The sequence below is a fragment of the Procambarus clarkii genome, chromosome 24 (genome assembly GCF_040958095.1).
Source record: "Procambarus clarkii isolate CNS0578487 chromosome 24, FALCON_Pclarkii_2.0, whole genome shotgun sequence".
Taxonomy (NCBI): Eukaryota; Metazoa; Arthropoda; class Malacostraca; order Decapoda; family Cambaridae; genus Procambarus; species Procambarus clarkii.
In genome coordinates this window covers 43,616,088-43,641,642 of record NC_091173.1, presented here as the reverse complement: position 1 = coordinate 43,641,642, position 25,555 = coordinate 43,616,088, and the positions used below count along the sequence as shown (strand labels likewise).

The following is a 25,555-nucleotide window of genomic DNA, read 5'->3' as shown; positions in this document are numbered from 1 at the left end:
AAGCCAGAAAGTGCATGGTGAACAGAACACATGAACCTGCCAGATAGTACGTGGAGAGCAGAACACATGAACAAACCAGATAGTACATGGCGAGCAGAACCATAAACAGGTCAGAGAGTACGTGGTGAGCAGAACACATCAACAAGCCAGTTAGTACATAGCGAGCAGAAAACATTACAAACCAGACAGTACGTAGCGAGCAGAACACACGAACAAGCCAGATAGCACGTGGTGAACAGAACACATGAACAAACCAGATAGTACGTGGCGAGCAGAAAACATGAACAAGTCAGATAGTACCTGGCGAGCAGAACACATGAACAAACCAGATAGTACGTGGCAAGCAGAAAACATTAAGAAGACAGATAGTACCTGACGAGCAGAACACATGAACAAGCCAGATAGTACGTAGCTAGCAGAACACATCTACAAGCCAGATAGTACGTGGGGAGCAGAACACTTGGACAAGCCAGATAGTATGGGGTGAGCAGAACACATGAACAAGCCAAATAGTATGTGGCAAGCAGAACACATGAACAAGCCAGATAGTTCGTGACTAGCAGAACACATCAACAAGCCAGCTAGTACGTAGCGATCAGAACATTTGGACAAGCCAGATAATACGTGGTGAGCAGAACACATGAACAAGCCAGATAGTAAGTGGCAAGCAGAACAAATGAACAAGCCAGATAATATGTCGCGAGCAGAACATTTGAGCATGCCAGATAGTACACATGAAGAAGCTAGATAGTACGTGGCGAGCAGATCACATCAACAAACCAGATTGTCCGTAGCGAGCAGAACACATGAACAAGATATAGTATGTGGCGAGCAGAATACATGAACAAGCCAGATAGTATGTAGCGAGCAGAACTCATGTCAAGCCAGATAGTACGTGGCAAGAAGAACACATAAAAAAGCCAGATAGTAAATGGGGAACAGAAGACATAAACAAGCCAGATAGTATGTGGCGAGCAGAATACATACACAAGCCAGTTAGTACGTTACAAGCAGAACATGAGAACAAGCCAGACAGTAAGTGGTGAGCAGAATATATGAACAAGCCAGATAGTACGTGGTGAACTAAACACATCAACTAGCCAGATATTATGTGGCGAGCAGAACAAATCAACAAGCGAGTTAGTACTTGACGAGCAGAGCACATGAACAAGCCAGACAGTACGTAGTGAGCAGAACACATGAACAAGCCAGATAGTACGGGGCGAGCAGAACACATGAAGAAGCTAGATAGTACGTGGTGAGCAGATCACATGAACAAACCAGATTGTACGTAGCGAGCAGAACACATGAACAAGCCAGACAGTATGTGGAAGCAGAATACATGAACAAGCCAGATAGTATGTGGCAAACAGAACTCATCAACAAGCCAGATAGTACATCGCGCACAGAACACATCAATAAGCCAGTTAGCACGTGGCGAGCAGAACACATGAACAAGCAAGATAGTACCTGGCAAGCAGAACACATCAACATGCTAGTTAGTATGTGGCGAGCAGAAAACACTAACAAGCCAGACAATACATGGCGAACAGAACACATGAGCAAGCCAGATAGTACGTGGCGAGCAGAACACATGAACAAGCCAGATAGTACGTGGCGAGCAGAACATGTGAACAAGCCAGATAGTACGTGGCGAGCAGAACATGTGAACAAGACAGATAGTACGTGGCGAGCAGAACACATAAACAAGCCAGATAGTACTTAGCAAACAGAACACATGAACAAACCAGATAGTACGTGGCGAGCAGAAAACATGAACAAGTCAGATAGTACCTGGCGAGCAGAACACATGAACAAGCCAGATAGTACGTGGCTATCAGAACACATGAACAAACCAGATAGTACGTGGCAAGCAGAAAACATTAAGAAGTCAGATAGTACCTGGCGAGGAGAACACATGAACAAGCCAGATAGTACGTGGCTAGCAGAACACATCTACAAGCCAGATAGTACGTGGGGAGCAGAACACTTGGACAAGCCAGATAGTATGGGGTGAGCAGAACACATGAACAAGCCAGATAGTATGTGGAAAACAGAACACATGAAAAAGCTAGATAGTACATGGTGAACAGAACACATGAACAAGGCAGATAGTATGTGGCAAGCAGAACACATGAACAAACCAGATAGTATGTGGCGAGCAGAACACATCAACAAGCCAGATAGTGTGAGGGGAGCAGAACACTTGGAAAAGCAAGATAGCATGTGGCGAGCAGAACACATGGACACACCAGATAGTATCTGTCGAGCAGAACACATGAACAAGCCAGAAAGTACATAGGGAATAGAACACATGAACCAGCCAGATAGAACGTGGAGAGCAGAACATATGAACAAAGCAGATAGTACATGGCGAGCAGAAACCATGAACAAGTCAAAGAGTACGTGGTGAGCAGAACACATCAACAAGCCAGTTAGTACATAGCGAGCAGAAAACGTTAACAAGCCAGACAGTACGTAGCGAGCAGAACACACGAACAAGCCAGATAGTAAGTAGCGAGCAGAACACATGAACAAGCCAGAGAGTACGTGGCAAGCAGAACACATGAACAAGCCAGATAGTACATAGCTAGCAGAACACATGAACAAGTCAGATAGTACCTGGCGAGCAGAAGACATGAACAAGCCAGATAGTACGTGGCTATCAGAACACATGAACAAACCAGATAGTACGTGGCAAGCAGAAAACTTTAAGAAGTCAGATAGTACCTGGCGAGGAGAACACATGAACAAGCCAGATAGTACGTGGCTAGCAGAACACATCTACAAGCCAGATAGTACGTGGGGAGCAGAACACTTGGACAAGCCAGATAGTATGGGGTGAGCAGAACACATGAACAAGCCAGATAGTATGTGGAAAACAGAACACATGAAAAAACTAGATAGTACATGGTGAACAGAACACATGAACAAGGCAGATAGTATGTGGCAAGCAGAACACATGAACAAACCAGATAGTATGTAGGGAGCAGAACACTTGGAGAAGCAAGATAGTATGTGGCGAGCAGAACACATGGACAAGCCAGATAGTACGTGGCGAGCAGAACATATGAACAAGCCAGATTGTATGTGGTGAACAGAACACGTGAACAAGCCAGATAGTACGTAGCGAACAGAACACATGAACATAGTAGATAGTACCTGACGAGCAGAACTCATGAACAAGCCAGATAGTACGTAGCTAGCAGAACACATCAACAAGCTACATAGTATGTAGGGAGCAGAACACTTGGAGAAGCAAGATAGTATGTGGCGAGCTGAACACATGGACAAGCCAGATAGTACGTGGCGAGCAGAACATATGAACAAGCCGGAGAGTGTCTGGTGAACTGAACACATGAACAAGCCATATAATACGTGCGAGCAGAACACATGAACAAACCAGATAGAATGTGAAAGCACAAAACATGAACAAGTCAGATAGTACCTGGTGAGCAGAACACATGAACAAGCAAGATAGTACGTGGCTACCAGAACACATCAACAAGCCAGATAGTACGTGGGGAGCAGAACACTTGGACACACAAGATAGTATGTGGCGAGCAGAACACATGAACAAGTCAGATAGTACGTGGTGAACAGAACACATGAACAAAACAGATAGTACGTGGCGAGCAGAAAACATGAACAAGTCAGATAGTACCTGGCGAGCAGAACACATGAACAAGCCAGATAGTACGTGGCTATCAGAACACATGAACGAACCAGATAGTACGTGGCAAGCAGAAAACATTAAGAAGTCAGATAGTACCTGGCGAGCAGAACACATGAATAAGCCAGATATTACGTAGCTAGCAGAACACATCTACAAGCCAGATAGTACGTGGGGAGCAGAACACTTGGACAAGCCAGATAGTATGGGGTGAGCAGAACACATGAACAAGCCAAATAGTATGGGGTGAGCAGAACACATGAACAAGCCAAATAGTATGTGGCAAGCAGAACACATGAACAAGCCAGATAGTTCGTGACTAGCAGAACACATCAACAAGCCAGCTAGTACGTAGCGAGCAGAACATTTGGACAAGCCAGATAATACATGGTGAGGAGAACACATGAACAAGCCAGATAGTAAGTGGCAAGCAGAACACTTGAACAAGCAATATAGTACGTGGCGTGCAGAACAAATAAACAAGCCTGATAGTACTTGGCGAGCAGAACACATGAACAAGCCAGACTGTACCTTGCGAGCAGAACAAATGAACAAGCCAGATAATATGTCGCGAGCAGAACATTTGAGCATGCCAGATAGTACACATGAAGAAGCTAGATAGTACGTGGCGAGCAGATCACATCAAGAAACCAGATTGTCCGTAGCGAGCAGAACACATGAACAAGATAGATAGTATGTGTTGAGCAGAATACATGAACAAGCCAGATAGTATGTAGCGAGCAGAACTCATGTCAAGCCAGATAGTACGTGGCAAGAAGAACACATAAAAAAGCCAGATAGTAAATGGGGAACAGAACACATGAACAAGCCAGATAGTATGTGGCGAGCAGAATACATACACAAGCCAGTTAGTACGTTACAAGCAGAACATGAGAACAAGCCAGACAGTACGTGGTGAGCAGAATATATGAACAAGCCAGATAGTACGTGGTGAACTAAACACATCAACAAGCCAGATATTATGTGGCGAGCAGAACACATCAACAAGCGAGTTAGTACTTGGCGAGCAGAGCACAGGAACAAGCCAGACAGTACGTACTGAGCAGAACACATGAACAAGCCAGATAGTACGGGGCGAGCAGAACACATGAAGAAGCTAGATAGTACGTGGCGAGCAGATCACATGAACAAACCAGATTGTACGTAGCGAGCAGAACACATGAACAAGCCTGACAGTATGTGGAAGCAGAATACATGAACAAGCCAGATAGTATGTGGAAAACAGAACTCATCAACAAGCCAGATAGTACATCGCGCACAGAACACATCAATAAGCCAGTTAGCACGTGGCGAGCAGAACACACGAACAAGCCAGACTGTACGTGGCGAGCAGAACACATGAACAAGCAAGATAGTACCTGGCGAGCAGATCACATCAACATGCTAGTTAGTATGTGGCGAGCAGAAAACACTAACAAGCCAGACAACACATGGCGAACAGAACACATGAGCAAGCCAGATAGTACGTGGCGAGCAGAACACATGAACAAGCTAGATAGTACGTGGCGAGCAGAACATGTGAACAAGCCAGATATTACGTGGCGAGCAGAATATGTGAACAAGCCAGATAGTACGTTGCGAGCAGAACACATAAACAAGCCAGATAGTACGTAGCAAACAGAACACATGAACAAACCAGATAGTACGTGGCGAGCCGAAAACATGAACAAGTCAGATAGTACCTGGCGAGCAGAACACATGAACAAGCCAGATAGTACGTGGCTATCAGAACACATGAACAAACCAGATATTACGTGGCAAGCAGAAAACATTAAGAAGTCAGATAGTAACTGGCGAGGAGAACACATGAACAAGCCAGATAGTGCGTGGCTAGCAGAACACATCTACAAGCCAGATAGTACGTGGGGAGCAGAACACTTGGACAAACCAGATAGTATGGGGTGAGCAGAACACATGAACAAGCCAGATAGTTTGTGGAAAACAGAACACATGAAAAAGCTAGATAGTACATGGTGAACAGAACACATGAACAAGGCAGATAGTATGTGGCAAGCAGAACACATGAACAAACCAGATAGTATGTGGCGAGCAGAACACATCAACAAGCCAGATAGTATGAGGGGAGCAGAATACTTGGAAAAGCAAGATAGCATGTGGCGAGCAGAACACATGGACACGCCAGATAGTATCTGTCGAGCAGAACACATGAACAAGCCAGAAAGTACATGGTGAATAGAACACATGAACCAGCCAGATAGAACGTGGAGAGCAGAACACATGAACAAACCAGATAGTACATGGCGAGCAGAAACCATGAACAGGTCAGAGAGTACGTGGTGAGCAGAATACATCAACAAGCCAGTTAGTACATAGCGAGCAGAAAACATTAACAAGCCAGTACGTAGCGAGCAGAACACACGAACAAGCCAGATAGTAAGTAGCGAGCAGAACACATGAACAAGCCAGAGAGTACGTGGCAAGCAGAACACATGAACAAGCCAGATAGTACTTAGCTAGCAGAACACATGAACAAGCCAGATAGTACGTGGCTATCAGAACACATGAACAAACCAGATAGTACGTGGCAAGCAGAAAACATTAAGAAGTCAGATAATACCTGGCGAGGAGAACACATGAACAAGCCAGATAGTACGTGGCTAGCAGAACACATCTACAAGCCAGATAATACGTGGGGAGCAGAACACTTGGACAAGCCAGATAGTATGGGGTGAGCAGAACACATGAACAAGCCAGATAGTATGTGGAAAACAGAACACATGAAAAAGCTAGATAGTACATGGTGAACAGAACACATGAACAAGGCAGATAGTATGTGTCGAGCAGAACACATGAACAAACCAGATAGTATGTGGCGAGCAGAACACATCAACAAGCCCGATAGTAGGAGGGGAGCAGAACACTTGGAAAAGCAAGATAGCATGTGGCGAGCAGAACACATGGACAAGCCAGATAGTATCTGTTGAGCAGAACAAATGAACAAGCCAGAAAGTACAAGGTGAACAGAACACATGAACCAGCCAGATAGTATGTGGAGAGCAGAACACATGAACAAACTAGATAGTACATGGCGAGCAGAAACCATGAACAGGTCAGAGAGTACGTGGTGAGCAGAACACATCAACAAGCCAGTTAGTACATAGCGAGCAGAAAACATTAACAAGCCAGACAGTACGTAGCGAGCAGAAAACATTAACAAGCCAGATAGTAAGTAGCGAGCAGAACACATGAACAAGCCGGAGAGTACGTGGCAAGCAGAGCACATGAACAAGCCAGATAGTACGTAGCTAGCAGAACACATGAACAAGCCAGATAGTACATGGGGAGCAGAACACTTGGACAAGCAAGATAGTATGTGGCGAGCAGAACACATGGACAAGCCAGATAGTACGTGGCGAGCAGAACATATGAACAAGCCAGATTGTATGTGGTGAACAGAACACGTGAAGAAGCCAGATAGTACGTGGCGAGCAGAACACATGAACATAGTAGATAGTACGTGGCGAGCAGAAAACATGAACAAGTCAGATAGTACCTGCCGAGCAGAACTCATGAACAAACCAGATAGTACGTAGCTAGCAGAACACATCAACAAGCTACATAGTATGTAGGGAGCAGAACACTTGGACAAGCAAGATAGTATGTGGCGAGCAGAACACATTGACAAGCCAGATAGTATGTGGCGAGCAGAACATATGAACAAGCCAGAGAGTATCTGGTGAACTGAACACATGAACAGGCCAGATAGTACGTAACGAGCAGAACACATGAACAAACCAGATAGTATGTGTAAGCACAAAACATGAACAGGTCAGATAGTACCTGGCGAGCAGAACACATGAACAAGCCAGATAGTTCGTGGCTACCAGAACACATCAACAAGCCAGATAGTACGTGGGGAGCAGAACACTTGGACACGCAAGATAGTATGTGGCAAGCAGAACATATGGACAAGCCAGATAGCACGTGGGGACCAGAACACTTGGACAAGCAAGACAGTATGTGGCGAGCAGAACACATGGACAAGCCAGATAGTACGTGGGGAGCAGAACACTTGGACAAGCCAGATAGTATGGGGTGAGCAGAACACATGAACAAGCCAGATAGATCGTGACTAGCAGAACACATCAACAAGCCAGCTAGTACGTAGCGAGCAGAACATTTTGACAAGCCAGATAATACGTGGTGAGCAGAACACATGAACAAGCCAGATAATACGTGGCAAGCAGAACACTTGAACAAGCGATATAGTACGTGGCATGCAGAACACATGAAGAAGCTAGATAGTACGTGGCGAGCAGATCACATGAACAAACCAGATTGTACGTAGCGAGCAGAACACATGAACAAGCCAGATAGTATGTGCAAAACAGAACTCATCAACAAGCCAGATAGTACATGGCGCACAGAACACATCAATAAGCTAGTTAGCACGTGGCGAGCAGAACACACGAACAAGCCAGACTGTACGTGGCGAGCAGAACACATGAACAAGCAAGATAGTACCTGGCGAGCAGAACACATCAACAAGCTAGTTAGTATGTGGCGAGCAGAAAACACTAACAAGCCAGACAATACATGGCGAATAGAACACATGAGCAAGCCAGATAGTACGTGGCGAGCAGAACACATGAACAAGCCAGATAGTACGTGGCGAGCAGAACATGTGAACAAGCCAGATAGTATGTGGCGAGGAGAACACATAAACAAGCCAGATAGTACGTAGCAAACAGAACACATGAACAAACCAGATAGTACGTGGCGAGCAGAAAACATGAACAAATCAGATAGTACCTGGCGAGCAGAACACATGAACAAGCCAGATAGTACGTGGCTATCAGAACACATGAACAAACCAGATAGTACGTGGCAAGCAGAAAACATTAAGAAGTCAGATAGTACCTGGCGAGGAGAACACATGAACAAGCCAGATAGTACGTGACTAGCAGAACACATCTACAAGCCAGATAGTACGTGGGGAGCAGAACACTTGGACAAGCCAGATAGTATGGGGTGAGCAGAACACATGAACAAGCCAGATAGTATGTGGAAAACAGAACAAATGAAAAAGCTAGATAGTACATGGTGAACAGAACACATGAACAAGGCAGATAATATGTGGCAAGCAGAACACATGAACAAACAAGATAGTATGTGGCGAGCAGAACACATCAACAAGCAAGATAGTACGAGGGGAGCAGAACACTTGGAAAAGCAAGATAGCATGTGGCGAGCAGAACACATGGACAGGCCAGATAGTATCATGTCGAGCAGAACACATGAACAAGCCAGAAAGTGCATGGTGAACAGAACACATGAACCAGCCAGATAGTACGTGGAGAGCAGAACAAATGAACAAACCAGATAGTACATGGCGAGCAGAACCATGAACAGGTCAGAGAGTACGTGGTGAGCAGAACACATCAACAAGCCAGTTAGTACATAGCGAGCAGAAAACATTAACAAGCCAGACAGTACGTAGCGAGCAGAACACACGAACAAGCCAGATAGTAAGTAGCGAGCAGAACATATGAACAAGCCAGAGAGTACGTGGCAAGCAGAACACATGAACAAGCCAGATAGTACATTGCTAGCAGAACACATGAACAAGCCAGATAGTACGTGGCTATCAGAACACATGAACAAACCAGATAGTACGTGGCAAGCAGAAAACATTAAGATGTCAGATAGTACCTGGCGAGGAGAACACATGAACAAGCCAGATAGTGGGTGGCTAGCAGAACACATCTACAAGCCAGATAGTACGTGGGGAGCAGAACACTTGGACAAGCCAGATAGTATGGGGTGAGCAGAACACATGAACAAGCCAGATAGTATGTGGAAAACAGAACACATGAAAAAGCTAGATAGTACATGGTGAACAGAACACATGAACAAGGCAGATATTATGTTGCAAGCAGAAAACATGAACAAACCAGATAGTATGTGGCGAGCAAAACACATCAACAAGCCAGATAGTACGAGGGGAGCAGAACACTTGGAAAAGCAAGATAGCATGTGGCGAGCAGAACACATGGACAAGCCAGATAGTATCTGTCGAGCAGAACACATGAACAAGCCAGAAAGTACAAGGTGAACAGAACACATGAACCAGCCAGATAGTACGTGGAGAGCAGAACACATGAACAAACCAGATAGTACATGGCGAGCAGAAACCATAAACTGGTCAGAGAGTACATGGTGAGCAGAACACATCAACAAACCAGTTAGTACATAGCGAGCAGAAAACATTAACAAGCCAGACAGTACGTAGCGAGCAGAACACACGAACAAGCCAGATAGTAAGTAGCGAGCAGAACACATGAACAAGCCAGAGAGTACGTGGCAAGCAGAACACATGAACAAGCCAGATTGTACGTAGCTAGCAGAACATATGAACAAGCCAGATAATACATGGGGAGCAGAACACTTGGACAAGCAAGATAGCATGTGGCGAGCAGAACACATGGACAAGCCAGATAGTACGTTGCGAGCAGAACATATGAACAAGCCAGATTTTATGTGGTAAACAGAACTCGTGAACAAGCCAGATAGTACGTGGCGAGCAGAACACATGAACAAGTCAGATAGTACCTGGCGAGCAGAACACATGAACAAGCCAGATAGTACGTAGCTAGCAGAACACATCAACACGCTACATAGTATGTAGGGAGCAGAACACTTGGACAAGCAAGATAGTATGTGGCGAGCTGAACACATGGACAAGCCAGATAGTATATGGCGAGCAGAACATATGAACAAGCCAGAGAGTGTTTGGTGAACTGAACACATGAACAAGCCAGATAGTATATGGCGAGCAGAATACATACACAAGCCAGTTAGTACGTTACAAGCAGAACATGAGAACAAGCCAGACAGTACGTGGTGAGCAGAATATATGAACAAGCCAGATAGTACGTGGTGAACTAAACACATCAACTAGCCAGATATTATGTGGCGAGCAGAACACATCAACAAGCGAGTTAGTACTTGACGAGCAGAGCACATGAACAAGCCAGACAGTACGTAGTGAGCAGAACACATGAACAAGCCAGATAGTACGGGGCGAGCAGAACACATGAAGAAGCTAGATAGTACGTGGTGAGCAGATCACATGAACAAACCAGATTGTACGTAGCGAGCAGAACACATGAACAAGCCAGACAGTATGTGGAAGCAGAATACATGAACAAGCCAGATAGTATGTGGCAAACAGAACTCATCAACAAGCCAGATAGTACATCGCGCACAGAACACATCAATAAGCCAGTTAGCACGTGGCGAGCAGAACACACGAACAAGCCAGACTGTACGTGGCGAGCAGAACACATGAACAAGGAAGATAGTACCTGGCGAGCAGAACACATCAACATGCTAGTTAGTATGTGGCGAGCAGAAAACACTAACAAGTAAGACAATACATGGCGAACAGAACACATGAGCAAGCCAGATAGTACGTGGCGAGCAGAACACATGAACAAGCCAGATAGTACGTGGCGAGCAGAATATGTGAACAAGCCAGATAGTACGTGGCGAGCAGAACATGTGAACAAGACAGATAATACGTGGCGAGCAGAACACATAAACAAGCCAGAGAGTATGTAGCAAACAGAACACATGAACAAACCAGATAGTACGTGGCGAGCAGAAAACATGAACAAGTCAGATAGTACCTGGCGAGCAGAACACATGAACAAGCCAGATAGTACGTGGCTATCAGAACACATGAACAAACCAGATAGTACGTGGCAAGCAGAAATCATTAAGAAGTCAGATAGTACCTGGCGAGGAGAACACATGAACAAGCCAGATAGTACGTGGATAGCAGAACACATCTACAAGCAAGATAGTACGTGGGGAGCAGAACACTTGGACAAGCCAGATAGTATGGGGTGAGCAGAACACATGAACAAGCCAGATAGTATGTGGAAAACAGAACACATGAAAAAGCTAGATAGTACATGGTGAACAAAACACATGAACAAGGCAGATAGTATGTGGCAAGCAGAACACATGAACAAACCAGATAGTATGTGGCGAGCAGAACACATCAACAAGCCAGATAGTATGAGGGGAGCAGAACACTTGGAAAAGCAGGATAGCATGTGGAGAGCAGAACACATGGACACGCCAGATAGTATCTGTCGAGCAGAACACATGAACAAGCCAGAAAGTACATGGTGAATAGAACACATGAACCAGCCAGATAGAACGTGGAGAGCAGAACACATGAACAAACCAGATAGTACATGGCAAGCAGAAACCATGAACAAGTCAAAGAGTACTTGGTGAGCAGAACACATCAACAAGCCAGTTAGTACATAGCGAGCAGAAAACGTTAACAAGCCAGACAGTACGTAGCGAGCAGAACACACGAACAAGCCAGATAGTAAGTAGCGAGCAGAACACATGAACAAGCCAGAGAGTACGTGGCAAGCAGAACACATGAACAAGCCAAATAGTACATAGCTAGCAGAACACATGAACAAGTCAGATAGTACCTGGCGAACAGAAGACATGAACAAGCCAGATAGTACGTGGCTATCAGAACACATGAACAAACCAGATAGTACGTGGCAAGCAGAAAACATTAAGAAGTCAGATAGTACCTGGCGAGGAGAACACATGAACAAGCCAGATAGTACGTGGCTAGCAGAACACATCTACAAGCCAGATAGTACGTGGGGAGCAGAACACTTGGACAAGCCAGATAGTATGGGGTGAGCAGAACACATGAACAAGCCAGATAGTATGTGGAAAACAGAACACATGAAAAAGCTAGATAGTACATGGTGAACAGAACACATGAACAAGGCAGATAGTATGTGGCAAGCAGAACACATGAACAAACCAGATAGTATGTAGGGAGCAGAACACTTGAAAAAGCAAGATAGTATGTGGCGAGCAGAACACATTGGACAAGCCAGATAGTACGTGGCGAGCAGAACATATGAACAAGCCAGATTGTATGTGTTGAACAGAACACGTGAACAAGCCAGATAGTACGTGGCGAACAGAACACATGAACATAGTAGATAGTACGTGGCGAGCAGAAAACATGAACAAGTCAGATAGTACCTGACGAGCAGAACTCATGAACAAGCCAGATAGTACGTAGCTAGCAGAACACATCAACAAGCTACATAGTATGTAGGGAGCAGAACACTTGGAGAAGCAAGATAGTATGTGGCGAGCTGAACACATGGACAAGCCAGATAGTACGTGGCGAGCAGAACATATGAACAAGCCAGAGAGTGTCTGGTGAACTGAACACATGAAAGAGCCAGATAATACGTGCGAGCAGAACACATGAACAAACCAGATAGTACGTGGCTACCAGAACACATCAACAAGCCAGATAGTACGTGGGGAGCAGAACACTTGGACACACAAGATAGTATGTGGCGAGCAGAACACATGAACAAGCCAGATAGTACGTGGTGAACAGAACACATGATCAAACCAGATAGTACGTGGCGAGCAGAAAACATGAACAAGTCAGATAGTACCTGGCGAGCAGAACACATGAACAAGCCAGATAGTACGTGGCTATCAGAACACATGAACAAACCAGATAGTACGTGGCAAGCAGAAAACATTAAGAAGTCAGATAGTACTTGGCGAGCAGAACACGTGAACAAGCCAGATAGTACGTAGCTAGCAGAACACATCAACAAGCTACATAGTATGTAGGGAGCAGAACACTTGGACAAGCAAGATAGTATGTGGCGAGCAGAACACATGGACAAGCCAGATAGTATGTGGCGAGCAGAACATATGAACAAGCCAGAGAGTATCTGGTGAACTGAACACATGAACAGGCCAGATAGTACGTGGCGAGCAGAACGCATGAACAAACCAGATAGTATGTGTAAGCACAAAACATGAACAGGTCAGATAGTACCTGGCGAGCAGAACACATGAACAAGCCAGATAGTTCGTGGCTACCAGAACACATCAACAAGCCAGACAGTACGTGGGGAGCAGAACACACGAACAAGCCAGATAGTAAGTAGCGAGCAGAACACATGAACAAGCCGGAGAGTACGTGGCAAGCAGAACACATGAACAAGCCAGATTGTACGTAGCTAGCAGAACATATGAACAAGCCAGATAATACATGGGGAGCAGAACACTTGGACAAGCAAGATAGCATGTGGCGAGCAGAACACATGGACAAGCCAGATAGTACGTTGCGAGCAGAACATATGAACAAGCCAGATTTTATGTGGTAAACAGAACTCGTGAACAAGCCAGATAGTACGTGGCGAGCAGAACACATGAACAAGTCAGATAGTACCTGGCGAGCAGAACACATGAACAAGCCAGATAGTACGTAGCTAGCAGAACACATCAACACGCTACATAGTATGTAGGGAGCAGAACACTTGGACAAGCAAGATAGTATGTGGCGAGCTGAACACATGGACAAGCCAGATAGTATATGGCGAGCAGAACATATGAACAAGCCAGAGAGTGTTTGGTGAACTGAACACATGAACAAGCCAGATAGTATATGGCGAGCAGAATACATACACAAGCCAGTTAGTACGTTACAAGCAGAACATGAGAACAAGCCAGACAGTACGTGGTGAGCAGAATATATGAACAAGCCAGATAGTACGTGGTGAACTAAACACATCAACTAGCCAGATATTATGTGGCGAGCAGAACACATCAACAAGCGAGTTAGTACTTGACGAGCAGAGCACATGAACAAGCCAGACATAACGTAGTGAGCAGAACACATGAACAAGCCAGATAGTACGGGGCGAGCAGAACACATGAAGAAGCTAGATAGTACGTGGTGAGCAGATCACATGAACAAACCAGATTGTACGTAGCGAGCAGAACACATGAACAAGCCAGACAGTATGTGGAAGCAGAATACATGAACAAGCCAGATAGTATGTGGCAAACAGAACTCATCAACAAGCCAGATAGTACATCGCGCACAGAACACATCAATAAGCCAGTTAGCACGTGGCGAGCAGAACACACGAACAAGCCAGACTGTACGTGGCGAGCAGAACACATGAACAAGGAAGATAGTACCTGGCGAGCAGAACACATCAACATGCTAGTTAGTATGTGGCGAGCAGAAAACACTAACAAGTAAGACAATACATGGCGAACAGAACACATGAGCAAGCCAGATAGTACGTGGCGAGCAGAACACATGAACAAGCCAGATAGTACGTGGCGAGCAGAATATGTGAACAAGCCAGATAGTACGTGGCGAGCAGAACATGTGAACAAGACAGATAATACGTGGCGAGCAGAACACATAAACAAGCCAGAGAGTACGTAGCAAACAGAACACATGAACAAACCAGATAGTACGTGGCGAGCAGAAAACATGAACAAGTCAGATAGTACCTGGCGAGCAGAACACATGAACAAGCCAGATAGTACGTGGCTATCAGAACACATGAACAAACCAGATAGTACGTGGCAAGCAGAAATCATTAAGAAGTCAGATAGTACCTGGCGAGGAGAACACATGAACAAGCCAGATAGTACGTGGATAGCAGAACACATCTACAAGCCAGATAGTACGTGGGGAGCAGAACACTTGGACAAGCCAGATAGTATGGGGTGAGCAGAACACATGAACAAGCCAGATAGTATGTGGAAAACAGAACACATGAAAAAGCTAGATAGTACATGGTGAACAAAACACATGAACAAGGCAGATAGTATGTGGCAAGCAGAACACATGAACAAACCAGATAGTATGTGGCGAGCAGAACACATCAACAAGCCAGATAGTATGAGGGGAGCAGAACACTTGGAAAAGCAAGATAGCATGTGGAGAGCAGAACACATGGACACGCCAGATAGTATCTGTCGAGCAGAACACATGAACAAGCCAGAAAGTACATGGTGAATAGAACACATGAACCAGCCAGATAGAACGTGGAGAGCAGAACACATGAACAAACCAGATAGTACATGGCGAGCAGAAACCATGAACAAGTCAAAGAGTACTTGGTGAGCAGAACACATCAACAAGCCAGTTAGTACATAGCGAGCAGAAAACGTTAACAAGCCAGACAGTACGTAGCGAGCAGAACACACGAACAAGCCAGATAGTAAGTAGCGAGCAGAACACATGAACAAGCCAGAGAGTACGTGGCAAGCAGAACACATGAACAAGCCAAATAGTACATAGCTAGCAGAACACATGAACAAGTCAGATAGTACCTGGCGAACAGAAGACATGAACAAGCCAGATAGTACGTGGCTATCAGAACACATGAACAAACCAGATAGTACGTGGCAAGCAGAAAACATTAAGAAGTCAGATAGTACCTGGCGAGGAGAACACATGAACAAGCCAGATAGTACGTGGCTAGCAGAACACATCTACAAGCCAGATAGTACGTGGGGAGCAGAACACTTGGACAAGCCAGATAGTATGGGGTGAGCAGAACACATGAACAAGCCAGATAGTATGTGGAAAACAGAACACATGAAAAAGCTAGATAGTACATGGTGAACAGAACACATGAACAAGGCAGATAGTATGTGGCAAGCAGAACACATGAACAAACCAGATAGTATGTAGGGAGCAGAACACTTGGAGAAGCAAGATAGTATGTGGCGAGCAGAACACATTGGACAAGCCAGATAGTACGTGGCGAGCAGAACATATGAACAAGCCAGATTGTATGTGTTGAACAGAACACGTGAACAAGCCAGACAGTACGTGGCGAACAGAACACATGAACATAGTAGATAGTACGTGGCGAGCAGAAAACATGAACAAGTCAGATAGTACCTGACGAGCAGAACTCATGAACAAGCCAGATAGTACGTAGCTAGCAGAACACATCAACAAGCTACATAGTATGTAGGGAGCAGAACACTTGGAGAAGCAAGATAGTATGTGGCGAGCTGAACACATGGACAAGCCAGATAGTACGTGGCGAGCAGAACATATGAACAAGCCAGAGAGTGTCTGGTGAACTGAACACATGAAAGAGCCAGATAATACGTGCGAGCAGAACACATGAACAAACCAGATAGTACGTGGCTACCAGAACACATCAACAAGCCAGATAGTACGTGGGGAGCAGAACACTTGGACACACAAGATAGTATGTGGCGAGCAGAACACATGAACAAGCCAGATAGTACGTGGTGAACAGAACACATGAACAAACCAGATAGTACGTGGCGAGCAGAAAACATGAACAAGTCAGATAGTACCTGGCGAGCAGAACACATGAACAAGCCAGATAGTACGTGGCTATCAGAACACATGAACAAACCAGATAGTACGTGGCAAGCAGAAAACATTAAGAAGTCAGATAGTACTTGGCGAGCAGAACACGTGAACAAGCCAGATAGTACGTAGCTAGCAGAACACATCAACAAGCTGCATAGTATGTAGGGAGCAGAACACTTGGACAAGCAAGATAGTATGTGGCGAGCAGAACACATGGACAAGCCAGATAGTATGTGGCGAGCAGAACATATGAACAAGCCAGAGAGTATCTGGTGAACTGAACACATGAACAGGCCAGATAGTACGTGGCGAGCAGAACACATGAACAAACCAGATAGTATGTGTAAGCACAAAACATGAACAGGTCAGATAGTACCTGGCGAGCAGAACACATGAACAAGCCAGATAGTTCGTGGCTACCAGAACACATCAACAAGCCAGACAGTACGTGGGGAGCAGAACACTTGGACACGCAAGATAGTATGTGGCAAGCAGAACATATGGACAAGCCAGATAGCACGTGGGGAGCAGAACACTTGGACAAGCAAGACAGTATGTGGCGAGCAGAACACATGGACAAGCCAGATAGTACGTGGTGAACAGAACACATGAACAAACCAGATAGTACATGGCGAGCAGAAACCATGAACAAGTCAAAGAGTACTTGGTGAGCAGAACACATCAACAAGCCAGTTAGTACATAGCGAGCAGAAAACGTTAACAAGCCAGACAGTACGTAGCGAGCAGAACACACGAACAAGCCAGATAGTAAGTAGCGAGCAGAACACATGAACAAGCCAGAGAGTACGTGGCAAGCAGAACACATGAACAAGCCAAATAGTACATAGCTAGCAGAACACATGAACAAGTCAGATAGTACCTGGCGAACAGAAGACATGAACAAGCCAGATAGTACGTGGCTATCAGAACACATGAACAAACCAGATAGTACGTGGCAAGCAGAAAACATTAAGAAGTCAGATAGTACCTGGCGAGGAGAACACATGAACAAGCCAGATAGTACGTGGCTAGCAGAACACATCTACAAGCCAGATAGTACGTGGGGAGCAGAACACTTGGACAAGCCAGATAGTATGGGGTGAGCAGAACACATGAACAAGCCAGATAGTATGTGGAAAACAGAACACATGAAAAAGCTAGATAGTACATGGTGAACAGAACACATGAACAAGGCAGATAGTATGTGGCAAGCAGAACACATGAACAAACCAGATAGTATGTAGGGAGCAGAACACTTGGAGAAGCAAGATAGTATGTGGCGAGCAGAACACATTGGACAAGCCAAATAGTACGTGGCGAGCAGAACATATGAACAAGCCAGATTGTATGTGTTGAACAGAACACGTGAACAAGCCAGATAGTACGTGGCGAACAGAACACATGAACATAGTAGATAGTACGTGGCGAGCAGAAAACATGAACAAGTCAGATAGTACCTGACGAGCAGAACTCATGAACAAGCCAGATAGTACGTAGCTAGCAGAACACATCAACAAGCTACATAGTATGTAGGGAGCAGAACACTTGGAGAAGCAAGATAGTATGTGGCGAGCTGAACACATGGACAAGCCAGATAGTACGTGGCGAGCAGAACATATGAACAAGCCAGAGAGTGTCTGGTGAACTGAACACATGAAAGAGCCAGATAATACGTGCGAGCAGAACACATGAACAAACCAGATAGTACGTGGCTACCAGAACACATCAACAAGCCAGATAGTACGTGGGGAGCAGAACACTTGGACACACAAGATAGTATGTGGCGAGCAGAACACATGAACAAGCCAGATAGTACGTGGTGAACAGAACACATGATCAAACCAGATAGTACGTGGCGAGCAGAAAACATGAACAAGTCAGATAGTACCTGGCGAGCAGAACACATGAACAAGCCAGATAGTACGTGGCTATCAGAACACATGAACAAACCAGATAGTACGTGGCAAGCAGAAAACATTAAGAAGTCAGATAGTACTTGGCGAGCAGAACACGTGAACAAGCCAGATAGTACGTAGCTAGCAGAACACATCAACAAGCTACATAGTATGTAGGGAGCAGAACACTTGGACAAGCAAGATAGTATGTGGCGAGCAGAACACATGGACAAGCCAGATAGTATGTGGCGAGCAGAACATATGAACAAGCCAGAGAGTATCTGGTGAACTGAACACATGAACAGGCCAGATAGTACGTGGCGAGCAGAACACATGAACAAACCAGATAGTATGTGTAAGCACAAAACATGAACAGGTCAGATAGTACCTGGCGAGCAGAACACATGAACAAGCCAGATAGTTCGTGGCTACCAGAACACATCAACAAGCCAGACAGTACGTGGGGAGCAGAACACTTGGACACGCAAGATAGTATGTGGCAAGCAGAACATATGGACAAGCCAGATAGCACGTGGGGAGCAGAACACTTGGACAAGCAAGACAGTATGTGGCGAGCAGAACACATGGACAAGCCAGATAGTACGTGGTGAACAGAACACATGAACAAACCAGATAGTACGTGGCGAGCAGAAAACATGAACAAGTCAGATAGTACCTGGCGAGCAGAACACATGAACAAGCCAGATAGTACGTGGCTATCAGAACACATGAACAAACCAGATAGTACGTGGCAAGCAGAAAACATTAAGAAGTCAGATAGTACTTGGCGAGCAGAACACGTGAACAAGCCAGATAGTACGTGGCTAGCAGAACACATCTACAAGCCAGACAGTACGTGGTGAGCAGAATATATGAACAAGCCAGATAGTACGTGGTGAACTAAACACATCAACTAGCCAGATATTATGTGGCGAGCAGAACAAATCAACAAGCGAGTTAGTACTTGACGAGCAGAGCACATGAACAAGCCAGACATAACGTAGTGAGCAGAACACATGAACAAGCCAGATAGTACGGGGCGAGCAGAACACATGAAGAAGCTAGATAGTACGTGGTGAGCAGATCACATGAACAAACCAGATTGTACGTAGCGAGCAGAACACATGAACAAGCCAGTCAGTATGTGGAAGCAGAATACATGAACAAGCCAGATAGTATGTGGCAAACAGAACTCATCAACAAGCCAGATAGTACATCGCGCACAGAACACATCAATAAGCCAGTTAGCACGTGGCGAGCAGAACACATGAACAAGCAAGATAGTACCTGGCGAGCAGAACACATCAACATGCTAGTTAGTATGTGGCGAGCAGAAAACACTAACAAGCCAGACAATACATGGCGAACAGAACACATGAGCAAGCCAGATAGTACGTGGCGAGCAGAACACATGAACAAGCCAGATAGTACGTGGCGAGCAGAACATGTGAACAAGCCAGATAGTACGTGGCGAGCAGAACATGTGAACAAGACAGATAGTACGTGGCGAGCAGAACACATAAACAAGCCAGATAGTACTTAGCAAACAGAACACATGAACAAACCAGATAGTACGTGGCGAGCAGAAAACATGAACAAATCAGATAGTACCTGGCGAGCAGAACACATGAACAAGCCAGATAGAACGTGGCTATCAGAACACATGAACAAACCAGATAGTACGTGGCAAGCAGAAAACATTAAGAAGTCAGATAGTACCTGGCGAGGAGAACACATGAACAAGCCAGATAGTACGTGGCTAGCAGAACACATCTACAAGCCAGATAGTACGTGGGGAGCAGAACACTTGGACAAGCCAGATAGTATGGGGTGAGCAGAACACATGAACAAGCCAGATAGTATGTGGAAAACAGAACACATGAAAAAGCTAGATAGTACATGGTGAACAGAACACATGAACAAGGCAGATAGTATGTGGCAAGCAGAACACATGAACAAACCAGATAGTATGTGGCGAGCAGAACACATCAACAAGCCAGATAGTATGAGGGGAGCAGAACACTTGGAAAAGCAAGATAGCATGTGGCGAGCAGAACACATGGACACGCCAGATAGTATCTGTCGAGCAGAACACATGAACAAGCCAGAAAGTACATAGAGAATAGAACACATGAACCAGCCAGATAGAACGTGGAGAGCAGAACACATGAACAAAGCAGATAGTACATGGCGAGCAGAAACCATGAACAAGTCAAAGAGTACGTAGTGAGCAGAACACATCAACAAGCCAGTTAGTACATAGCGAGCAGAAAACGTTAACAAGCCAGACAGTACGTAGCGAGCAGAACACACGAACAAGCCAGATAGTAAGTAGCGAGCAGAACACATGAACAAGCCAGAGAGTACGTGGCAAGCAGAACACATGAACAAGCCAGATAGTACATAGCTAGCAGAACACATGAACAAGTCAGATAGTACCTGGCGAGCAGAAGACATGAACAAGCCAGATAGTACGTGGCTATCAGAACACATGAACAAACCAGATAGTACGTGGCAAGCAGAAAACATTAAGAAGTCAGATAGTACCTGGCGAGGAGAACACATGAACAAGCCCGATAGTACGTGGCTAGCAGAACACATCTACAAGCCAGATAGTACGTGGGGAGCAGAACACTTGGACAAGCCAGATAGTATGGGGTGAGCAGAACACATGAACAAGCCAGATAGTATGTGGAAAACAGAACACATGAAAAAACTAGATAGTACATGGTGAACAGAACACATGAACAAGGCAGATAGTATGTGGCAAGCAGAACACATGAACAAACCAGATAGTATGTAGGGAGCAGAACACTTGGAGAAGCAAGATAGTATGTGGCGAGCAGAACACATGGACAAGCCAGATAGTACGTGGCGAGCAGAACATATGAACAAGCCAGATTGTATGTGGTGAACAGAACACGTGAACAAGCCAGATAGTACGTGGCGAACAGAACACATGAACATAGTAGATAGTACCTGGCGAGCAGAACTCATGAACAAGCCAGATAGTACGTAGCTAGCAGAACACATCAACAAGCTACATAGTATGTAGGGAGCAGAACACTTGGAGAAGCAAGATAGTATGTGGCGAGCTGAACACATGGACAAGCCAGATAGTACGTGGCGAGCAGAACATATGAACAAGCCAGAGAGTGTCTGGTGAACTGAACACATGAACAAGCCAGATAATACGTGCGAGCAGAACACATGAACAAACCAGATAGTATGTGAAAGCACAAAACATGAACAAGTCAGATAGTACCTGGCGAGCAGAACACATGAACAAGCAAGATAGTACGTGGCTACCAGAACACATCAACAAGCCAGATAGTACGTGGGGAGCTGAACACTTGGACACACAAGATAGTATGTGGCGAGCAGAACACATGAGCAAGCCAGATAGTACGTGGCGAGCAGAACACATGAACAAGCTAGATAGTACGTGGCGAGCAGAACATGTGAACAAGCCAGATATTACGTGGCGAGCAGAACATGTGAACAAGCCAGATAGTACGTTGCGAGCAGAACACATAAACAAGCCAGATAGTACGTAGCAAACAGAACACATGAACAAACCAGATAGTACGTGGCGAGCCGAAAACATGAACAAGTCAGATAGTACCTGGCGAGCAGAACACATGAACAAGCCAGATAGTACGTGGCTATCAGAACACATGAACAAACCAGATATTACGTGGCAAGCAGAAAACATTAAGAAGTCAGATAGTAACTGGCGAGGAGAACACATGAACAAGCCAGATAGTACGTGGCTAGCAGAACACATCTACAAGCCAGATAGTACGTGGGGAGCAGAACACTTGGACAAACCAGATAGTATGGGGTGAGCAGAACACATGAACAAGCCAGATATTATGTGGAAAACAGAACACATGAAAAAGCTAGATAGTACATGGTGAACAGAACACATGAACAAGGCAGATAGTATGTGGCAAGCAGAACACATGAACAAACCAGATAGTATGTGGCGAGCAGAACACATCAACAAGCCAGATAGTATGAGGGGAGCAGAACACTTGGAAAAGCAAGATAGCATGTGGCGAGCAGAACACATGGACACGCCAGATAGTATCTGTCGAGCAGAACACATGAACAAGCCAGAAAGTACATGGTGAATAGAACACATGAACCAGCCAGATAGTACGTGGAGAGCAGAACACATGAACAAACCAGATAGTACATGGCGAGCAGAAACCATGAACAGGTCAGAGAGTACGTGGTGAGCAGAATACATCAACAAGCCAGTTAGTACATAGCGAGCAGAAAACATTAACAAGCCAGACAGTACGTAGCGAGCAGAACACACGAACAAGCCAGATAGTAAGTAGCGAGCAGAACACATGAACAAGCCAGAGAGTACGTGGCAAGCAGAACACATGAACAAGCCAGATAGTACGTAGCTAGCAGAACACATGAACAAGCCAGATAGTACGTGGCTATCAGAACACATGAACAAACCAGATAGTACGTGGCAAGCAGAAAACATTAAGAAGTCAGATAATACCTGGCGAGGAGAACACATGAACAAGCCAGATAGTACGTGGCTAGCAGAACACATCTACAAGCCAGATAATACGTGGGGAGCAGAACACTTGGACAAGCCAGATAGTATGGGGTGAGCAGAACACATGAACAAGCCAGATAGTATGTGGAAAACAGAACACATGAAAAAGCTAGATAGTACATGGTGAACAGAACACATGAACAAGGCAGATAGTATGTGTCGAGCAGAACACATGAACAAACCAGATAGTATGTGGCGAGCAGAACACATCAACAAGCCCGATAGTAGGAGGGGAGCAGAACACTTGGAAAAGCAAGATAGCATGTGGCGAGCAGAACACATGGACAAGCCAGATAGTATCTGTTGAGCAGAACAAATGAACAAGCCAGAAAGTACAAGGTGAACAGAACACATGAACCAGCCAGATAGTACGTGGAGAGCAGAACACATGAACAAACTAGATAGTACATGGCGAGCAGAAACCATGAACAGGTCAGAGAGTACGTGGTGAGCAGAACACATCAACAAGCCAGTTAGTACATAGCGAGCAGAAAACATTAACAAGCCAGACAGTACGTAGCGAGCAGAAAACATTAACAAGCCAGATAGTAAGTAGCGAGCAGAACACATGAACAAGCCGGAGAGTACGTGGCAAGCAGAGCACATGAACAAGCCAGATAGTACGTAGCTAGCAGATCACATGAACAAGCCAGATAGTACATGGGGAGCAGAACACTTGGACAAGCAAGATAGTATGTGGCGAGCAGAACACATGGACAAGCCAGATAGTACGTGGCGAGCAGAACATATGAACAAGCCAGATTGTATGTGGTGAACAGAACACGTGAAGAAGCCAGATAGTACGTGGCGAGCAGAACACATGAACATAGTAGATAGTACGTGGCGAGCAGAAAACATGAACAAGTCAGATAGTACCTGCCGAGCAGAACTCATGAACAAACCAGATAGTACGTAGCTAGCAGAACACATCAACAAGCTACATAGTATGTAGGGAGCAGAACACTTGGACAAGCAAGATAGTATGTGGCGAGCAGAACACATGGACAAGCCAGATAGTATGTGGCGAGCAGAACATATGAACAAGCCAGAGAGTATCTGGTGAACTGAACACATGAACAGGCCAGATAGTACGTAACGAGCAGAACACATGAACAAACCAGATAGTATGTGTAACCACAAAATATGAACAGGTCAGATAGTACCTGGCGAGCAGAACACATGAACAAGCCAGATAGTTCGTGGCTACCAGAACACATCAACAAGCCAGATAGTACGTGGGGAGCAGAACACTTGGACACGCAAGATAGTATGTGGCAAGCAGAACATATGGACAAGCCAGATAGCACGTGGGGAGCAGAACACTTGGACAAGCAAGACAGTATGTGGCGAGCAGAACACATGGACAAGCCAGATAGTACGTGGTGAACAGAACACATGAACAAACCAGATAGTACGTGACGAGCAGAAAACATGAACAAGTCAGATAGTACCTGGCGAGCAGAACACATGAACAAGCCAGATAGTATGTGGCTATCAGAACACATGAACAAACCAGATAGTACGTGGCAAGTAGAAAACATTAAGAAGTCAGATAGTACTTGGCGAGCAGAACACGTGAACAAGCCAGATAGTACGTGGCTAGCAGAACACATCTACAAGCCAGATAGTACGTGGGGAGCAGAACACTTGGACAAGCCAGATAGTATGGGGTGAGCAGAACACATGAACAAGCCAGATAGATCGTGACTAGCAGAACACATCAACAAGCCAGCTAGTACGTAGCGAGCAGAACATTTGGACAAGCCAGATAATACGTGGTGAGCAGAACACATGAACAAGCCAGATAATATGTGGCAAGCAGAACACTTGAACAAGCGATATAGTACGAGGCATGCAGAACACATGAAGAAGCTAGATAGTACGTGGCGAGCAGATCACATGAACAAACCAGATTGTACGTAGCGAGCAGAACACATGAACAAGCCAGATAGTATGTGCCAAACAGAACTCATCAACAAGCCAGATAGTACATGGCGCACAGAACACATCAATAAGCTAGTTAGCACGTGGCGAGCAGAACACACGAACAAGCCAGACTGTACGTGGCGAGCAGAACACATGAACAAGCAAGATAGTACCTGGCGAGCAGAACACATCAACAAGCTAGTTAGTATGTGGCGAGCAGAAAACACTAACAAGCCAGACAA

The 25,555-nt window shown here is 45.3% G+C and overlaps 11 protein-coding genes across 11 annotated transcripts; all 11 read left to right on the top strand.

Annotated features, from left to right (window-relative positions):
• The first annotated feature begins 1,342 nt into the window (after positions 1 to 1,342).
• On the top strand, positions 1,343 to 1,726 carry LOC138368075 (E3 ubiquitin-protein ligase RNF12-B-like). The gene has a single exon (XM_069330373.1). The coding sequence runs from the start codon at positions 1,343 to 1,345 to the stop codon at positions 1,724 to 1,726; it is 384 nt and encodes a 127-aa protein (XP_069186474.1).
• An 84-nt stretch (positions 1,727 to 1,810) lies between these two features.
• On the top strand, positions 1,811 to 2,302 carry LOC138368074 (uro-adherence factor A-like). The gene is made up of 2 exons (XM_069330371.1): positions 1,811 to 1,970; positions 2,094 to 2,302. The coding sequence occupies exons 1-2, from the start codon at positions 1,811 to 1,813 to the stop codon at positions 2,300 to 2,302; spliced, it is 369 nt and encodes a 122-aa protein (XP_069186472.1).
• A 3,878-nt stretch (positions 2,303 to 6,180) lies between these two features.
• On the top strand, positions 6,181 to 8,003 carry LOC138368073 (major royal jelly protein 5-like). Its single transcript, XM_069330370.1, has 3 exons — positions 6,181 to 6,383; positions 7,484 to 7,707; positions 7,867 to 8,003. Exons 1-3 carry the CDS (start codon positions 6,181 to 6,183, stop codon positions 8,001 to 8,003), a joined length of 564 nt encoding a protein of 187 aa, XP_069186471.1.
• Positions 8,004 to 8,015: 12 nt separating this feature from the next.
• On the top strand, positions 8,016 to 8,399 carry LOC138368072 (uncharacterized). The gene has a single exon (XM_069330369.1). It carries the CDS (start codon positions 8,016 to 8,018, stop codon positions 8,397 to 8,399), a length of 384 nt encoding a protein of 127 aa, XP_069186470.1.
• A 1,164-nt stretch (positions 8,400 to 9,563) lies between these two features.
• LOC138368071 (major royal jelly protein 5-like) lies at positions 9,564 to 11,278 on the top strand. Its single transcript, XM_069330368.1, has 3 exons — positions 9,564 to 9,759; positions 10,207 to 10,299; positions 11,106 to 11,278. Exons 1-3 carry the CDS (start codon positions 9,564 to 9,566, stop codon positions 11,276 to 11,278), a joined length of 462 nt encoding a protein of 153 aa, XP_069186469.1.
• Positions 11,279 to 15,356: 4,078 nt separating this feature from the next.
• Positions 15,357 to 17,506, top strand: LOC138368070 (uro-adherence factor A-like). The gene is made up of 3 exons (XM_069330367.1): positions 15,357 to 15,552; positions 15,892 to 16,099; positions 17,272 to 17,506. The coding sequence occupies exons 1-3, from the start codon at positions 15,357 to 15,359 to the stop codon at positions 17,504 to 17,506; spliced, it is 639 nt and encodes a 212-aa protein (XP_069186468.1).
• A 261-nt stretch (positions 17,507 to 17,767) lies between these two features.
• On the top strand, positions 17,768 to 19,413 carry LOC138368069 (major royal jelly protein 5-like). Its single transcript, XM_069330366.1, has 2 exons — positions 17,768 to 18,006; positions 19,179 to 19,413. Exons 1-2 carry the CDS (start codon positions 17,768 to 17,770, stop codon positions 19,411 to 19,413), a joined length of 474 nt encoding a protein of 157 aa, XP_069186467.1.
• An 81-nt stretch (positions 19,414 to 19,494) lies between these two features.
• LOC138368068 (uro-adherence factor A-like) lies at positions 19,495 to 20,345 on the top strand. The gene is made up of 2 exons (XM_069330365.1): positions 19,495 to 19,654; positions 19,915 to 20,345. The coding sequence occupies exons 1-2, from the start codon at positions 19,495 to 19,497 to the stop codon at positions 20,343 to 20,345; spliced, it is 591 nt and encodes a 196-aa protein (XP_069186466.1).
• Positions 20,346 to 20,393: 48 nt separating this feature from the next.
• Positions 20,394 to 20,921, top strand: LOC138368067 (major royal jelly protein 5-like). Its single transcript, XM_069330364.1, has 2 exons — positions 20,394 to 20,589; positions 20,713 to 20,921. The coding sequence occupies exons 1-2, from the start codon at positions 20,394 to 20,396 to the stop codon at positions 20,919 to 20,921; spliced, it is 405 nt and encodes a 134-aa protein (XP_069186465.1).
• Positions 20,922 to 21,257: 336 nt separating this feature from the next.
• On the top strand, positions 21,258 to 22,938 carry LOC138368066 (uro-adherence factor A-like). Its single transcript, XM_069330363.1, has 3 exons — positions 21,258 to 21,453; positions 22,475 to 22,603; positions 22,727 to 22,938. The coding sequence occupies exons 1-3, from the start codon at positions 21,258 to 21,260 to the stop codon at positions 22,936 to 22,938; spliced, it is 537 nt and encodes a 178-aa protein (XP_069186464.1).
• Positions 22,939 to 23,235: 297 nt separating this feature from the next.
• Positions 23,236 to 24,773, top strand: LOC138368065 (uro-adherence factor A-like). Its single transcript, XM_069330362.1, has 2 exons — positions 23,236 to 23,438; positions 24,539 to 24,773. Exons 1-2 carry the CDS (start codon positions 23,236 to 23,238, stop codon positions 24,771 to 24,773), a joined length of 438 nt encoding a protein of 145 aa, XP_069186463.1.
• Positions 24,774 to 25,555: the final 782 nt, after the last annotated feature.

Excerpts from the sequence above, each read along its gene's own strand:
- LOC138368075 (XM_069330373.1), top strand. The coding sequence starts at position 1,343 with ATGAACAAGCCAGATAGTATGTGGCAAACAGAACTCATCAACAAGCCA.
- LOC138368074 (XM_069330371.1), top strand. The coding sequence starts at position 1,811 with ATGAACAAGCCAGATAGTACGTGGCTATCAGAACACATGAACAAACCA. Across the intron at positions 1,971-2,093 it reads ACACATCTACAAGCCAGATA|AACACATGAACAAGGCAGAT; the intron begins GTACGTGGGGAG and ends CATGGTGAACAG.
- LOC138368072 (XM_069330369.1), top strand. The coding sequence starts at position 8,016 with ATGAACAAGCCAGATAGTATGTGCAAAACAGAACTCATCAACAAGCCA.
- LOC138368071 (XM_069330368.1), top strand. The coding sequence starts at position 9,564 with ATGAACAAGGCAGATATTATGTTGCAAGCAGAAAACATGAACAAACCA. Across the intron at positions 9,760-10,206 it reads ACACATGAACAAGCCAGAAA|AACTCGTGAACAAGCCAGAT; the intron begins GTACAAGGTGAA and ends TGTGGTAAACAG. Across the intron at positions 10,300-11,105 it reads ACACATGAACAAGCCAGATA|AACACATGAGCAAGCCAGAT; the intron begins GTACGTAGCTAG and ends CATGGCGAACAG.
- LOC138368065 (XM_069330362.1), top strand. The coding sequence starts at position 23,236 with ATGAACAAGCCAGATAGTACGTGGCTATCAGAACACATGAACAAACCA. Across the intron at positions 23,439-24,538 it reads GACAAGCCAGATAGTATGGG|GTCAGATAGTACCTGGCGAG; the intron begins GTGAGCAGAACA and ends AAATATGAACAG.
- LOC138368066 (XM_069330363.1), top strand. The coding sequence starts at position 21,258 with ATGAACAAGCCAGATAGTACGTGGCTATCAGAACACATGAACAAACCA. Across the intron at positions 21,454-22,474 it reads ACACTTGGACAAGCCAGATA|AACACATGAACAAACCAGAT; the intron begins GTATGGGGTGAG and ends CGTGGCTATCAG. Across the intron at positions 22,604-22,726 it reads ACACATCTACAAGCCAGATA|AACACATGAACAAGGCAGAT; the intron begins GTACGTGGGGAG and ends CATGGTGAACAG.
- LOC138368070 (XM_069330367.1), top strand. The coding sequence starts at position 15,357 with ATGAACAAGGCAGATAGTATGTGGCAAGCAGAACACATGAACAAACCA. Across the intron at positions 15,553-15,891 it reads ACACATGAACAAGCCAGAAA|AAGACATGAACAAGCCAGAT; the intron begins GTACATGGTGAA and ends CCTGGCGAACAG. Across the intron at positions 16,100-17,271 it reads GACAAGCCAGATAGTATGGG|GTCAGATAGTACCTGGCGAG; the intron begins GTGAGCAGAACA and ends AAACATGAACAG.
- LOC138368073 (XM_069330370.1), top strand. The coding sequence starts at position 6,181 with ATGAACAAGCCAGATAGTACGTGGCTATCAGAACACATGAACAAACCA. Across the intron at positions 6,384-7,483 it reads GACAAGCCAGATAGTATGGG|GTCAGATAGTACCTGGCGAG; the intron begins GTGAGCAGAACA and ends AAACATGAACAG. Across the intron at positions 7,708-7,866 it reads ACACATGGACAAGCCAGATA|AACACATGAACAAGCCAGAT; the intron begins GTACGTGGGGAG and ends CGTGGTGAGCAG.
- LOC138368067 (XM_069330364.1), top strand. The coding sequence starts at position 20,394 with ATGAACAAATCAGATAGTACCTGGCGAGCAGAACACATGAACAAGCCA. Across the intron at positions 20,590-20,712 it reads ACACATCTACAAGCCAGATA|AACACATGAACAAGGCAGAT; the intron begins GTACGTGGGGAG and ends CATGGTGAACAG.
- LOC138368069 (XM_069330366.1), top strand. The coding sequence starts at position 17,768 with ATGAACAAGTCAGATAGTACCTGGCGAACAGAAGACATGAACAAGCCA. Across the intron at positions 18,007-19,178 it reads GACAAGCCAGATAGTATGGG|GTCAGATAGTACCTGGCGAG; the intron begins GTGAGCAGAACA and ends AAACATGAACAG.
- LOC138368068 (XM_069330365.1), top strand. The coding sequence starts at position 19,495 with ATGAACAAGCCAGATAGTACGTGGCTATCAGAACACATGAACAAACCA. Across the intron at positions 19,655-19,914 it reads ACACATCTACAAGCCAGACA|CGAGCAGAACACATGAACAA; the intron begins GTACGTGGTGAG and ends GATTGTACGTAG.